The sequence below is a fragment of the Heterodontus francisci genome, chromosome 1, assembly GCF_036365525.1.
Source record: "Heterodontus francisci isolate sHetFra1 chromosome 1, sHetFra1.hap1, whole genome shotgun sequence".
In the NCBI taxonomy this organism is placed as follows: domain Eukaryota; kingdom Metazoa; phylum Chordata; class Chondrichthyes; order Heterodontiformes; family Heterodontidae; genus Heterodontus; species Heterodontus francisci.
Genome location: NC_090371.1, coordinates 36429449 through 36446674, shown reverse-complemented (window position 1 = coordinate 36446674; position 17226 = coordinate 36429449). Strand labels below are relative to the sequence as shown.

General features: G+C 41.5%; 1 protein-coding gene across 1 annotated transcript; it reads right to left on the bottom strand.

The window, feature by feature from the left end:
• Positions 1-1285: 1285 nt before the first annotated feature.
• Positions 1286-16703, bottom strand: LOC137368869 (T-cell surface glycoprotein CD8 alpha chain-like). The gene is made up of 8 exons (XM_068029088.1): positions 16550-16703; positions 16107-16282; positions 15178-15495; positions 14867-14971; positions 12528-12638; positions 12381-12420; positions 7769-7817; positions 1286-1766 (listed from the first exon to the last, which is right to left on the bottom strand). The coding sequence occupies exons 2-7, from the start codon at positions 16144-16146 to the stop codon at positions 7772-7774; spliced, it is 660 nt and encodes a 219-aa protein (XP_067885189.1). The 5' UTR covers positions 16147-16282; positions 16550-16703; the 3' UTR covers positions 1286-1766; positions 7769-7771.
• Between the last annotated feature and the right edge of the window lie 523 nt (positions 16704-17226).

The following is a 17226-nucleotide window of genomic DNA, read 5'->3' as shown; positions in this document are numbered from 1 at the left end:
GATGCTTCACTACACCAAGTGCTTTCACATCTGGAACTTGCACCAGCGTGTAGACATGGTCTCCCTCTCGCAGTAGGAATTTTATCTCTCACTCCAACCCGTGCCTTACAGTCTTTATGATTTCCTGACGCAATTTTTTTTTTTAACGAACAATTCATATTTCTATTTCTGATGAAGGGTCACAGACCTGAAACGTTAACGCTGCTTCTCTCTCCACAGATGCTGCCTGACCTGCTGACTATTTCCAGCACTTTCTGTTTTTATTTCAGATTTCCAGCATCGGCGGTATTTTGCTTTTAATTCATATTTCTATCTCTTTTGTTGCACTCAAAGTGATCACAAAACCAGATTTCGGAAGAAATGTCCGATTAGGTCTGTGTAAGATGGGGAGAGACAGTGCTTATTGTTAAACCAGAGACTTATAGTCTTGATCTGACTCTCATATTTGCTCTAAGACACATTGGTTACGGATCGTTTGATGAGGTTATATACCTCGGTGCAAAAACGAAAGCAATTGTTTGCAGTGCTGACAGTCTGCGGGCGGTCATCTGCTGCGGCTTGTAAAGCGGCACAAAGACGAAGCAGAGCCGGGCGGGTGTTTACTGCAAGGTTTAATATCACAAGAGATACATTCAAATCATTTCAGGTTAGCCAAAAGTCCAGAATCGACAAGCGCCAAGGGCGAACAGCCTGGTATATGGCTAAAGACAGGATTTCTCAGGTTTATCAGAAACGAACTAGTAAAAGGCATTTAAAAGCTTATCAAATAATTCATAAACTTTGATATAGGCTCTGAAAGAATGCGGAAATTCCAGTATTTCATACCATATGTTCACAATAAAAAGGCATATTTAAAATCAAATCCTAACTCACGACCTGAATTGTTCTTCTCTACACTTTCCCCCCTCCCCACCCATTGCTAATTCCAGCAGAGTCTTTATGAAGATGATAACAGATTGGCTGTGAACAGAACCTTAGCCTTGTCCCACACACACGGTCTGAAATCCCAATCGTAAACACCCTCCCCGGGATTAGTACAACAGCCGGAAAGTAATTTAAAGCGAACATTTAGCCTTTGGTACAATAAAGCTACAGCACCACCCGTCCCCTCCCCCCCTCCCTCACCCCCATGTAATCCCTCCTACCCTTTAAAGAGTGAAAGGTGGAGGGCGATTTCTTCTTCCATCTAAAAGGCGGAGATCACATTTTGTAATTCTTCCAGTCACTTATTATTCGGGTGGTGAGAGACGAGATCACGAAGTCTGATTTGTGGATTCCCCCCCCCCCCCCCCCCCTTGATGAAGGGATGGAATGATCTGACATCCCAGAGTGATCCTGGAATTCCACAAGCGTTACCTGCTCCACACTCTAACACCAAGAGGTGAAATAGATTTTTGCATTTCAACCAGGGATTTCGGAAAAGTATGAAATATGAAACAATTGAAAATCAAATTACAGCTTCTCACTCCATGACTGAACTCTTTGTCGGACACAGAAATGCCCAGGAAAAAGAAATTCCTCTTTACATCGGTCACGAAACCACAGTTCAGTCATGAAACACAGGGAAGGATATTAGCACCTGTCAGCTAGAGCAATGTTACGTCAACTAAAACGCGGTTCAAGTAGACATTGAACAAAATGTGAAGGCCAGCTGAAAGACAATCCGTTCTAAGGTCATCATTCCTGTGTTGGCTCCTTTGTTTCTCTGAAGTGTAGAGCTGGATTCCAGGATTCAGCGTTGAATCCGCACGTTTTCAGAAATTAACCTGAAGGAGGGAAGATGTTAAGTTTTTGGTCAATGCATTCGCGAAAAAACATGTGAGCTAAGAAACCTGTATCCGAGGCACAGTAGGGTGTAACAGACCCTAACCCCAATCCTTTTAGGTGACTCCTAATTTCTAGGACAGATAGCAGAACTTTACTGCTAATTTCAAGAGCGATTTATTTCACCATTCAGAGGTGAGTGGATAAAGATGCTACAGTTAAACAGACTTGTAGCTCCTCATAGGGACATAGAAAGGGCGGGGCTTATAGGGGGATGGTAGGATAGTGGTAATGTTACCGAATTAGTAATCCACAGGCCTGGGCTAATGTTCAGGTGACATGAGTTCATGTTTAGAGATACAGCACTGAAACAGGCCCTTCGGCCCACCGAGTCTGTGCCGACCATCAACCACCCATTTATACTAATCCTACACTAATCCCATATTCCTACCACATCCCCACCTGTCCCTATATTTCCCTACCACCTACCTATACTAGGGGCAATTTATAATGGCCAATTTACCTACCAACCTGCAAGTCATTTGGCTTGTGGGAGGAAACCGGAGCACCCGGAGGAAACCCACGCAGATACAGGGAGAACTTGCAAACTCCACACAGGCAGTACCCGGAATTGAACCCGGGTCGCTGGAGCTGTGAGGCTGCAGTGCTAACCACTGTGCCACTGTGTCAAATCCCCCCAAGGCAGCTAGGAGGATTTAAATATAATTAATAAATCTGGAATACAGCTAATCTTTACTAATGATGATCATAGAAACTACTGGATTGTTGTAATAACCCATCTGGTTCACTAACATCCTTCAGGGAAGGAAATCTGCTGTTTTTACTCAGCCTGGCCGACATGTGACTCATAAAAGCCCTCTGAAATAGCCAAGCAAGCCACTGTGTATCAAACCACAATGAAAAAAATTTAATATAACTGGATGGACCGCCCGGCATTGACTGAGGCACTGGAAATGACCCTGCAAAGTCTTCATGAACATCTGGAGACTTGTGCCAAAATTGGGAGAGCTGACCCATGGTCTAGTCAAGCAACAGCCTGATATAGTCATACTCACTGAATCATATCTTACAGCCAATGTCCCAGACTCCTCCATCGCCATCCCTGGATATGTCCTGCCCCAATGGCAGGACTGATCCACCAGAAGTGGTGGCACAGTGGTATACAGTCAGGATGGAGTGGGCCTGGGAGTCCTCAACATTGACTCCGGACCCTATCAAGTCCAACATGTACAAGGAAACCTCATGTTGATTACCATTGGCTGCCCTCAGTATTCCTCTACATTGAGCACCACTTGGAAGAAGCACCGAGGGTCACAAGGGTACAGAATGTACTCTGGTTGGGAGTCTTTTATATCCATCACCAAAAGTGGCTCAATAGCAACACTACTGACTGAGCTGGCCAAGTCCTGAAGGACATATCTCCTAGACTGGGCCCCTTTTAAAATTCTTTCATGGGATGTGAGCATTGCTGATAAGGCCAGCATTTGTTGCCATCCCTAATTGCCCCTGAACCACTGCAGTCCATCTGGTGTAGGTACACCCACAGTGCTGTTAGGGAGAGAGTTCCAGATTTTTGACCCAGCAACAGTGAAGGAACAGTGATGTAGTTCCAAGTCAAGATGGCGTGTGGTTTGGAGGGGAATTTCTGGTGGTGGCGTTCCCATGTGTCTGCTGCTCTTGTCCTTCTAGGTGGAAGAGGTCATGGGATTGAAAAATGCTGTCGAAGGAGGTTTGATGCCACTGTATGCCGGTGGTGGGGGGGGAATTATGTTTAAGGTGGTGGATGGGGTGCCGATCAAGTGACCTGCTTTGTCCTGGGTGGTTTTGAGCTTCTTGAGTGTTGTTAGAGCTGCACCCATCCAGGCAAGTGGAGAGTATTCCATCACACTCCTAATTTGTGCATTATAGATGGTGGACAGGCTTTGGGGAGTCAAGAGGTGAGTTACTTGCTGCAGAATTTCCAGCCTCTGACCTGCATTTGTAGCCACAGTATTTATATGGCTGGTCCAGTTAAGTTTCTGGTCAATGGTAACCCCAGGATGTTGATGGTGGGGATGCAGTGATGATAATGCCATTAAAGGTCAATGGGAGATGGTTAGATTCTCTCTTGTTGGAGATGGTCATTGTCTGGCGCTTGTGTGGCAGGTGGTGAGAGGACCAACACAAAGGAAAAACGTACATGACCTCATCCTCACCAATCTACCTGTCAAAGATGCATCTGTCCATAACAGTATTGGTAGTGACTAATGCACAGTCCTGTGGAGACAATTCCCATCTTCACACTGCGGGCATCCTCCATTATGTTGTGTGGGACTACCACCATGCTAAATGGGATAGATTCAGAACAGATAAAAATGGGGCCTCCCTGAGACTTTGTGGGCCATCAGCAGCAGCAGAATTGTATTCAACCACAATCTGTAACCTCCTGGCCTGGCACATCCCTTACTCTAGCATTACCATCAAGCCAGGGGATCAACCCAGGTTCAATGAGGACTGTAGGAGAGCATGCCTGGAGCAGCACCAGGCATACCTAAACATGAGGTGTCAACCTGGTGAAGCTACATCACTGAACTAAATGCATGCTAAACAGTTGAAGCAGCATGTTATAGACAGAGCTAAGTGATTTCACAACCAATGGATCAGATCAAAGATCTGCAGTTCTGCCACATCTAGTCATGACTGATAGTGGACAATTTACCGAGTAACTGGAGGAGGAGGCTTCTCAATGATGTCTGTGTAAAAGAGAAGGCTGAAACATTTGCAACCACCTTCAGTCAGAAGTGCCAGGTGGATGATCCATCTCAGCCTCCTCCTGAGGTCTCCAGCATCACAGATGCTGTCTTCAGTCAATTTGATTCACTCCATGTGATATCAAGAAATGGCTGAAGGCACTGGATACAGCAAAGACTATTGACCCTGACAATATCCAAGCTGTAGTGCTTAAAACTTGTGCTCCAGGACTAGCCGCACCCCTAGCCAAGCTGTTCCAATACAGCTGCAACACTGGCAACCACCCGACAATGTGGAAAATTGCCCAGATATGTCCTGTCCACAAAAAGTGGGATAAATCCAATACGGCCAATTACCACCCACCAGTCTGCTCTCAATCATCAGCAATATGATGGAAGGTGACGTCGACAGTGCTATCAAGTGGCACTTACACAGCAATAGCCTTTTCACCAATGGTCAGTTTGGGTCAGGGCCACCCGGCTCCAGACCTCATTATAGCCTTGGTCCAAACATGGTTAAAAATGCTGATTTCTGGAGGTGAAGTGCGAGTGACTGCCCTTGACATCAAGCATTTAACTGAGTGTGGCATCAAGGAGCCCTAGCAAAACTGGAGTCAATGGGAATCGGGGAAAAACTCTCCACTGGTTGGAGTTTTACCTAGCACAAAGGAAGATGGTTGTGGTTGTTGGAGCCTAACATCTAAGCCCCAGGAGATCGTTGCAGGAGTTCCTCAGGGTAGTGTCCTAGGCCCAACCATCTTCAGCTGCTTCATCAATGACCTTCCTTCAATCATAAGGTAAGAAGTGGGGATATTCGCTGATGATTGTACAGTGCTCAATCCCATTCATGACTCCTCAGATACTGAAACAATCTGTGCCCGCATGTAGCAAGACCTAGATGACAATTAGACTTGAGCTGATAAGTGGCAAGCTACATTCCCACCACACACATGCCAGCAACGATTGCCTCCAACAAGACAGAATCTAACCATCTCCCCTTGACATTCAATGGCATTACCATTGCTGATTCACCACCATCAACATCCAAGGGGCTGGGGGGCGGGGGGTGCGCGGGCACAGGGGTATCATTGACCAGAAACTTAACTGGATCAGCCATATAAGTACTGTGGGTAGAGGCTGGGAATTCTGCAGTGTGTAATTCACCTCCTGACTCCCAAAGCCTAACAACCATCTGCAATTCACAAGTAAGGAGTGTGATGGATACTCTCCACTTGCTTGGACGAGTGCACCACTGACACTCAGAAGCTCAACACCATTCAGGACAAAGCAACCTGCTTGATCAGCACCCCATCAGACACCTTAAACATTCACTCCTTCCAACACCGGCATACAGTGACAGCAGTATGTGCCATCTGCAAGAAACTCACAAAGGTTCCTTCAATTGCACCTTTCAAACCTATGAACTTTACCACCTAGAAGGACAAGGGCAGCAGGCACATGGGAATAGCATCATGTGCAAGTTCCCCTCCAAGTCACACACCATCCCGCCTTGGAACAATATCACCGTTCCTTCACTATTGCTGGGTCAAAATCCTGGAACTCCCTCCCTAACAGCACTGTGGTTGTATCTACCCCACATAGCCACCAGGAATTCAAGAAGGCAGCTCACCAGCACCTTCTCTAGGGCAATAAAGGATAGGCAATAAATGCTGGCCATGACGGTGATGGTCTAATCGCATGAATGAATAATTAAAACAAAATTCTGGACCAACAAAGAACAGGGTCCATCTACCTTCCTGGTATTTGCATAACACAATGATAATGGACGTTGACTAATCATAGCAATTAATCTCTATCAGTTCGTCTACAAAAGATCCAGATATGACATGAGGAATTCCCCATTAAGTTGTAACAATTGCGTATTCATTTGAGTAGACCAGATTTGCAAGTTGCAAGAATAGATATAAATAGTTACGTACACTCAAATTTACTAAACCAAGAAACATCATAAATTCGCTGCTATTCCTACATCTATCAGCCACAATTTATAAAGCTCACCTTTCATAACCAGAATAGTCAAACTAAACACAAAAACGCTTTTAAAAATCCCCTATTGAATAATGAGCTGCTGCTTTGAGATTTATTTGCAAAGTAGCACAAGCAGCACAGATGAAAAGTATAGCATAGGTTAACCATACCAGAAATATTAAACTTATCAAAGAATGATTGTGAAATAATATTACTGCAACTGAGAACAAAATTGGGTAGGGTGGAAAGCCAGTATTGCACCCAATCCAGTCATTTCCTGACAGACAAGTGAGATTTATCTTGGTCCCAATAGTTAGTTTATGGGACACTATTTTCCTGTCTCTCAGTTTCAGAGTTTTTTGATCATTAAAAGTTGATGCTTATAGCTTTATAATCTTTAAGCCAATTATTTTTTTCCTGGTATTTTCTACCTTCCTTCCTTGGAAGTCCTGATTTCCACTGGGCTACAGTTCCACAGGCACCAGGCCTCCTACAGTATCTTATCCTGGAGCGATTCTTCATGTGTGAATCTAGATAGTCAGGATTGGCAGGTCAGACCACACCTCTGCCATTGTAACTTTATCCATTTCCACCCTATCTCCAGAACTTGAAGGGTAGACTTCTCAAACATACTCCTTTTTAATGTTCGGAACTCCTGCCTATACTAGACTCCAATTTGTCTAACGCTCTGCCACCCACAACCTATCCTGCACTATGTCCCACTCATCCATCACTGCTGTCCTTGCTGACCTCCATTTACTCCATATCTCCCAATATACCGAATTCAAAATTCTTGTCAGTATTTAAAAATTCTCTATTGGACTTTTGTAATCTCTTCCAGACCTATACCTAGTTTACATCCTATGGCCCTCTGACTTTGAACTCTTGTATGCCACCCTTCCCCAGCATTGTTACTTGGCGGCAGAGTATTTAGTTGTCTAGGTGCCATCTCTGGAACTCCCTCCCCAAATCTCTTTCCCTTCACCCTTAAAAGCCTCCTCAAAATCTATCTTTTTGACTAAACATTTAATTACTTCTCCTGATTGTCATGCAGTGAAAAACCTTGGGACATTTTATGACATAAAAAAGCACTATACAAATTAAAGTTATTATTGGGATGTTCTGGTCTGTATGACTCATTACTAAATAATCCCAAAATTTAACATATGGTGCTGTACCCATAGCTCATCTGTGCAACATTAAGAACATACTTGCACTATATTCATTGACATGGTTCTTTACCTTCATTGAAGTACAGTACTTACTTGTTAATGGTATCTATTTGTTGGTCTGCTAACCTCTTCAGGTATTGGTCTGAATAAATAATGAATAAAGAATGTTAAGTAAAAAACAATTTTCTTTTTCTTGAAAATATTATAGTTTTTTAACTGACTTTAGGCAGTAATATGTTCCTTGCCTACAAAAAAAAACTAAATTGCAAAACATTGGTGATGCACAGTAAGATAGGCATAGTAAAGAAAAATTGTCAGATGAATTTGGAGGCTAACTTATTTCATGTATTTTAAATACATGCATCACATTTAAATAAGTGATTTTCTGAAAACTGAATGAAGTGTTGATACAGGTCAATCCCTGAAATACAATAATATCAGAACAAATTGTTTTACAGAGAGTATCATTGCTGTGCATTTAAAATATTGTTCACATTCCAGGGTCGAATCCTGGTTGACTCAATATTCTCTGATGTGACTTATATTAGTTTACGTAATACAAAACTTGAAAGACACATTTAAAACTAAACTGATCCTTTACATAACCACTAAAATAACTCCTCACAGCTGTGCTCAAATTTGTTATTTGTTAAATGATTAAATATTGGTGCACTAGTATGATTTATATTTAGATAGAACAGTATAGTAAGTGTTTTCTGCACTATTGAGTAAATTTGGGTGTAGACTGAATTAATCTTATATAGTTTTCAGTTTATAAAAATGTGAACTCAAATGAAGGAATCATCTTGGTTAGTATAAACTTACTGGAAATGTGTTGTTCTTCAGTTGGTATTTTTGCAAATCAAAATAGAGCCAATCGAAGTGTGTTTGAGAATATTTGTGAAAATAATATTAATCCTGCTTTTTGTTTTCTTTGTTAATGCACCACAGATGTCTTCTGGTCTCTGCCAAGACTATTCTTTAGTGCACTGCTAAAAGACTTGCAACAGCAGTTTAGCAATAGAATATGAACTTGAGAATGTCTGGAACAAGAAAAGCCCAATCAGCCTATCAAGCCTGCTCTTAGTATAAATTTGATTAATTTGACCATCTGAGGGAAAGTTTTGGACAAATATAATCTGATCCCCAAAGACAATCAAGCAAAATTCCTGAATATTTATTCATTTGAACATTTCTATAATCCAGTCATGATTTACCACCTTCTGTAGGCACACTTTCTCAGCTCTTGACTTCAGCAATACATTCCATGGAGTATTTGATTATCTTAATCTGTATGTATCCCTATAACCTTTCATTCCCAACCAAATATGGCCTAATCCATGAACTCCCTCCCCTTGTAGAGAGGTGCCTTCCTTCTATTTTTTTTTACACATCATATCCAGAACCTCAGAACTGATAGATTGTTAAAAATTGTTCCCTTCCAAGTAAAATACTAAGAACTAGGTAATGCTCAAAGGTTTAAGATTTTGAGCAAGTGAACAATGAAAAATTGTTGCTGCTATAATTGTGCACCTGGCAACCTTTGACCTTTATCATGGTGTCATGCAAAGCATTCACCATTTCTTAGTAAGTAAACAATAGTAATCTGGGACACAATGGATAGACTGGTCCAGATATGGTTTCATACATGGTTAGGGTTAAGCAGTGGAGTTGTGAGCATGAATGAATATTTTGGAGTTTTGTTTGATTATTTTTGGAATAGACAGCAGTATGTAGCATGTTCCCTCCAAAGTTTAAATGGGATTGACACAGGATAAATTGGATGGTATGTGGTTTATGGAATGATGAACCAAATGCTGTTCTTGTTCTGTGCATTTTTGTGCTCTTAAAATAAATCTAAAGATAGGAAAGAATGATTACTTTACTGAGGGCTCAGACTATGCTATACTCTTCAGTTAGATTTATCTGTGCTAATACCACTTTCCTGCCCTTTCTCCATATCCTTCCCCCCGCCCCCTTCTGGAATACATATCCAACTGCCTTTTGAACAATTGGCAAAGCATTTATTGTAATAATCTGCTGTGTGAAAACATTTTCTTTAGCTTTTCTCGTTGTTCTTGATAATCCTGTGTCTTTACTCCTATGTTACCAACTAGCCAATGAAAGCAATTTTTCATTTTTAATTCCCTCAAAATATGTATAATAATAAAAATCTCTATTAGATTCTTCTTTTAACCTTGTCAGCTCCAGTTAGAAAGGCACAAATTTTCAAACCTTTCTTCATAATTGTGGCCTTTCATTATTGATAACATTCTAGTGAATCTTCACTATAATCTTTCAGTGTTTCTGATATCCTTCCTACAACTGGATGCCCAAAACTGCAGAGACTCCAAACTACAGCCAAACCAATGTCTTAACATTTTCTTGTTTGTATATTCAAAGCCCTCATAAATAAAATCTAGCAAATCCACTTTTAAAGGTTATTGTATCTGTATCCAAGATTTCTTTGTTTCTCCCCTTTGTTAAGAGTTCTGCAGGTATTGTTCTTTTTTCCTAAAATGTGCTACTTCACATTGCATTAGTGGAGGATATTTTTTTCCAGGGAATTTGAAGCTACTTTTTAAGATTCCTTTTTACACCAATGTGGTGTAGTGAGGGAGCTCTCATAACTGTAAACCAAGTAAGACATTTTCCTTAATGAAAACAGGAAATGGTGGAAATTATCAGCAAGTCAAACAGCATCTGTGGGGAGAGAAAGAGTTAATGTGTCAAGTATATGTAATGTGTCAAGTCAATGCCATTTAATCAGACACTCTTCAGCCTGAGCTCTGTATAAATTTTAATTTAAAAAAATATTTATTTATTTATGGGATGTGGGCGTCATCATCTCCATTACCCATCTTCAGTTGCCCTTGAGTAAGTGGTGGTGAGCCACCTTCTTGAACTGTTGCTATCCATGTGGTATCCTGTTAGGTATGGAGTTCCAAGATTTTGACCCAGTGCTGATGAAGGAATGTTGATATATTTCCAGGTCAGGAAGGTGCATGACTTGGAGAGGAATTTGCAGGTGGTGTGTTCCCACGTGCCTGCTGCCCTTGACCTTCTAGGCAGTAGAAGCTGTGGGATTGGAAGATGCTGCCATAGAAGCCTTAGTGAGTTGCTGAAGAGCATCTTGTAGATGGTGCACACTGCAGCCACCTTGTGCCCATGCTGGAGGGGGTGAATGTTTAAGGTGTTGGATGGGTGCTGATAAAACAGGACCTGCATGCTTCCCCACTTCCTGTATCTTTATCCTGTTGACAAATAGACTTATGGTACAAACTCCTAGTCTTGCCTATTCTATCCAAGACCTCAAAACAACTCCTCATCCCCTTGCAACTTCTCTTCTTACAAACTTGAAGTGTTTAAATACCATACCTGTCGTCCCTTAACTACTAGTTCTTCATTGGTGGAATTTTTTGATGAGGTAACAGAAATTGGATGAGGGCAGTGCAGTTGAGAATGTGTATATGGGCTTTCAAAAAGGAGTTTGATAAAGTACTACTTTATTTGCTTTTTAGCAAATGTTAAAGCCCGTGAGATAAAAGGGGCAGTAGCAGCATGGATACAAAATTGACTAAGGGACAGAAAACAGAGGATTGATTTTTGGACTGGAGGGAGATATACAGTGGAGTTTCTCAAACTCAGTACTAGGGCGACGGATTGCTGTTTTTGAAATATATTAATGACTTAGACTTGGGGATACATGGCACAAAATTTGAAAGTGACAGGAAACTTGTAAGTGTAAACAGCGAGGAAGATGGTAATGACTTGGAGAGGATGAAAGAATGGGCAGACACATGGCAGATGAAATTCAATGCGGAAAGGCGTGAGGTCGGAAGAATGAGGAAAGACAATGCATGCGAAATGGAATGATTTTCGAGGCTCTGCAAGAGAAGAAAACATGGGGGTGATTGTGCACAAAGCTTTGTAAATGGCAGGACAGCTTAACAAAGCAGTGAAAAAATCAGATGAGATTGTGGGCTTTATAAATAGAGCCATAGAGTACAAAAAACCGGGAAGTTATGCTAAGCCTATATAAAACAATAGTTCGTCCCCAGCTGGACTATTTTTTGCAATGTTCAGGCTTGGCCTGATAAGTGGCAAGTAACATTCGTGTCACACAACTGCCAGGCAATGACCATCTCCAACAAGAGAGAATCTAACAATCTCCTCTTAAGATTCAATGGCATTACCATCGCTGAATCCCCCACCATCAACATCCTGGGGGTTACCAGAAGCATTACCATTGACCAGAAGCAGAACTAGACCAGCAATATAAATACTGTGACTACAAGAGCAGGGTAAAGGCTGGGAATACTGAGTAACTCATCACCTGACTCCCCAAAGCCTGTCTACCATCTACAAGGCACAAGTCAGGAGTTTGATGGAATATTCTTCACTTGCCTGGATGAGTGCAGCGCCAACAACACTCAAGAAGTTCGACACCATCCAAGGACAAAGCAGCCCACTTGATTGGCACCCCATCCATCATCTTCAACATTCACTCCCTCCACCACTGATGCACAGTGGCAGCAGTGTGCAACACATATGAACTTTGTCTACTTAACAACAGTCATTACACTTCAAAGTGATTCATAATCCTGAAACATTGAGATATTTCTGGGATATGTGACTAGGTGCTCGGCTTTGTCTCGTTTCGAACCTGAATGTCTTTTTTGAACGAACCAAATGTCATACCCACCTCTTTCTGAATTGATGCTGACAGCGTCTCCGACGTGGTCCTAGAAAACAGAAGCACCTTAGTTTGTGTGCATTTCAACCATACTGATTTAGAAAGTTAAAACTCCATGTATTAGAAGAAAGAGAGAGAAGAATGTGAACGATATACTTCTGCAATAAACGGTGGAGACGATTATCAGTGCTAACAACAACAGAAAGGCAGCGCCCGTCAGAGGAGCCCAGATGATCATGTGGCAAGACATTTTATCGTCCTTGATCGCTAAAATATATAAAAACAGGAAACATATATAATTAATTTATTACGTGAATGTCAAGACAAATGTATTGAAAATTTACACTTGTGGCTAATTCAAACGATTTTTTTGAGACAAAATTAAAATGTATTTCAATAAATCGAATATGCATTGGGAATTGTCCAACTTTTAATATTCAACATCTAAAATTATAAAATATGTAGCACAGGCAGGATATATCTAAATATGCACATTTAGAAGGAGAACAATGTAGAGAATCCGAAGTAGAATATATACAACAAACACATTTTATATTTTGCTTTCGGCTGTGAGCAAAAATCACCCGGAGCAATTATATAACTACACATATTAAAGCAACCAAAAAACAGCAAATCTAACGGGAAAGCTCACACTTTCTCACTATTACCCTGATAAAGCAACTGCTGTTGATGATTTAGCACAGAAACCTTTGTAATAATTTCCTGCACCATTTAGAAACGTTTTAACCCCCCCTCCCCAATAATCTATGATTTCGATTAAAGTTTTATATTTAAAATCGCTCCCTTTAAACCTCTAAGTATTTAATTATGTCAGACAGGGAAATCCGATCAGACTGGAATTCAGTTGCTCGTTACTGCGTGTGGTGTGCAGATCTTGTCATTTGTGTTAAAAGGATGGCAAAGCTCACACCTCTCAAATGTAACAACGTTTTCTTGTCTTGAAGCGGAGCAGGCAGTTGCAGTATTAAAATATTAGGACGATGTTTATTTTCTGTTTATTATCTGGAAGACTTCTCCCTACTTTGCTGAAACACGACTTGCTGACCGAAGTTTCCGAAGGACCAGGCGCCAGGATATATGGATATACTGACCAGGGAGACACTTTACTGTCAGTCCCTATATTCCTATCACCTCTCTCGGTTGGAATCAAACCTCCCTCCCCCCACCCCTGGGGGTGAAAATGCCGGTCAGGCTTGGAATTCCGCTCAGCTTTACCCTTAGCGCGCTGCTCCGGGTAAACCGGAGGGTTAGCGACGAGGGTTGTGCTGACAAATCGCCGATTTCTATCACTTCCTGTGCATAGGGCGCCGCCAGCAAAAGCCCAAACTTAAATTCATATACGGCTATTTTGGGGAAATCATAAACCCCTTTAAAATAAACTTAGACACTTGGTTAAAATGCCTCCCGTAGGAAGCTTACACCAGTTTTAACCAAGTAGATTGTGAAGCGCTGCTTCACAAACCACTGACCACCTGCAGGCGCGTATCCATTGTCTCTCGAGATAAGGAGGCCCAAAAGAAAGAAGAAGATTTCAATCAAATCTTCAATTAACATATAAAGGAAGGCAAACAACCCAAGCGTTCTTCAGCCCCAGCCCATACACATTGGGTGAGGCTATGGATTGAAATGGTAAAGCCATTTGTATAGAACAGTGTTACCCATTTCCCATAGAGAGAATCTCCGCTCCTACTTCGCCAGTAAGTTATTGAATATTGATGCTAACGCGGGGGGTAAGAATGACTGTGATCCTTCTAAGTAGCAACATGCTGACTGGGTTTGAGAGGATTTCCTCTACCCGCTGCAGCGCGCATTCCCCAAGATGATGTCAGATTTGGCAAGCTAGAGTTGTGATGAGGGATTTGGGATACTTGGAGAGAGAAGGTTAGACGGAATGTATCGGTATTAAAAAATGTTGCTAGAATAACGAGGGAGAAACTAGTTTCTCTGGTTGGCAAGTCGGTGTAGAAGGCCGTCGGTTCGAGAAGGCGGCAGGGCAATGGAGGTCGGGCATTAAATGCCAACGACACCCACATCCCACGAATGAATAAGAAAATAAAAATGTTACTAAGAGTGAAGCAGTTGGGGGAAATCTCTTTCCTCAGTGGTTGTTGGGAATGTTTTGTCACAGAGAATGCTTCAGACATGCGTCGTTGCATATTTTAGGGTAAATTGATTTTTAAAAAAGTGAAACTGAAGATACAGGGTCCCGGAGAGTGTAAAAATGAGGCAGTGGAATTAATTTTGGGCTGCTCTGGGAAAGAACAAGCCTAGCCATGATGGTCCGAATGACCTCCTCCTCCAACTTCTATGGTTCTAACAATCTACATAGGAATCTTCACAAAGACATTTAGGATGGCGCGGGACATAGCAATCACAGTATCATAATAACTGGAACATGAATTTTGCCTCCGGAGAGGTTTTAATATGAATTAATATGACCGAGGGATTCAGTGTGATGAAAGCCTGGTTTGTACCTCTTTTAGTCGAATGGCACTGAGTCGTCTCTTTGTTCTCCGGTGTGGTTGATTTTGCTTTCGTTGTAATGGGGATGGTCGTTGGCTTTGGTGTGCTTTTAGGTTCTGCATTTATTTAATAAGTAAATTAAAAAAGGTACATAAAATTAACAATGTGATAGTTAGTGAAAAATAAATATAGAGGTTGAGTTAATTTATACCACCTATTCAATATGTGTGAAATATTAAGTATTAAGGGTATAATTTAATGGATTAAAAAGGACACGGTTTTGTTTTTTACTCAATGACATTTTTCCCAGATCTTCACTGACCTTCTAGTTTCAAATCGATGGTTTTTCCAAATATCATGGCCATGTTCTTCACCATGAGACAATAGTAGTTCCCCGAATCTTCCGTCATGACATTTTTAACCATCAGAGAAACTTTCCTGAATGACTTTGTAGCTTTATATTTCGTGATATTGTCAGGTTTTATTGTACCCGCGCCAGTTACATACAGCAGGAATACCGGACCCGAACTTTTCCCCTGCCGGAACCAATAGATTCCCTCGTCTGCTTTCAGTGAGCAGTCCAAGGGAATGTCCTGGCCTTTCTTCACCACTCTTAGCGAGGGAGCCTGTTCAGCGATGGCTGCGAAGCATACAAACATTAACATTAGCGAGTCCTCGTGTGGAGTTTTTGGATGAAAAGCAACGAATCCGTCACCGTGAGACTCACACTGTAAAGCACGAAGCATGTTAATATCAAGCGTTACCAAGTTGATGTAAACTGACCATCTTTCACACTTGCTCTGTTCCCAGGCCAGCGTTGAAATCCCATCCCCACATAATTTATCAACGAATGGAATTTTCCAGGGTAATGCAATAGAATCATCCAGAACAGGAGGACGTTCCACCCTTTAAAAGAGCTGTCCAAATAATCCCACTGCTTTGCTCTAACCCCACAGTCCTGCAAGTCTTTTCCCTTTCAGGAACTCCTTTGCAACAAGATGCAGGGAAATTAGCGGATAGTCTAAATCTAACAAAATATAGCTAACCCACTGAAATCTCGAATTACATTAACGGCACGAATCGATGTAAAGACAATTGCTTTTGTTTGTGAAGCCGCGGTTGTAATCTGCCGCCCGTCTCCTGCCAGTTCGAAATTTATGTATTTTCCTACCCCCTCTTTAAGATAGTCAAATTATCATAATCTTTGTGAGACGAATAAGAGAAGGCAAAATATTGAGCATTATTACTTACTTGTCAGGCGGATGACGAGGAGGAATCCGAGAAGTTTCATGGTGTTCCGGTGGATGGGGGGCACCTGTTACAAGGCGATGTTACCAAGGCGGGGAACAGATCCCTCACTGCAGCAACCGGTGACTGCACTGCCTCAGGACGTGAGGTCACTGCCTCTGTAGGCGTTTAGATATGTTCTAACGAGTGAAAGACCCTCCATGAACACCGAGAGAAAAGTTCAACATCGCAATACCTTGAACTGACTGGATCTCAAACGCCAGCGTTGTTTGCTCGTTTTATACTTTCAGGTGTAACTAATACATTAACTATTGATCGACACCAAATACTTATTTCTGTTACGTTGTCACAACAACAAAGAAAAACTAGAAAAACACATTTAAGCATACGCTAAATCGATGCTTTTTTCAACAACAAAAAAGGTATTTGTACAAATCTAAACTCACCTCAAAGAGTATAAGATTCGTGGACTTGGAACAGACAAAATATCTCTGAAAACCTGATTTAGATTGACTATGTATCTGTGAGTCCCCAATACCACCTAAAATGGTGTAGTGCTTGAGTTGTATTATTTGAATGGGGTATTGCTTGAATTATAACTCGTTTCGTTTGGCTGACAGTCGTTGTTTGCATTATCAACGTACTTGTACAAGTTCAGATGAATCGACACGTGTGCAATGTGTGGTCTTTGTTTCAACATTTGGGCATTACCTTAAATGGAAATTTAATCACAATTTCCGGGGTTAACTGAAATTACTTACCGAATACAAGAGCCTAATACACGGCAGATAATTGCAGCAATGTTCATTGGGTTTACAGGGATGACACTAGAAATGCTTGGCTGGGTTGACTGACAGGGTCTCTTCTGAAAAAAAGGCTGAGGGGGTGAGCTAATAGAGGTCTTTAAAATTATGAAAGATTTTGATAGGGTGGATACAGGGAGAATGCTTCCTCTTGCAGGCTAGAGCATAACTAGAGGCCATCAATATAAAATAGCCACCAAGACATCCAATAGGGAATTCAGAAGAAACTTCTTTACCCAAAGAATGGTGAGAATGTGGAACTTGTTAACATGGGCAGTGGTTGAAACAAATAGTATAGATGCATTTTAGGGTAGGGTATG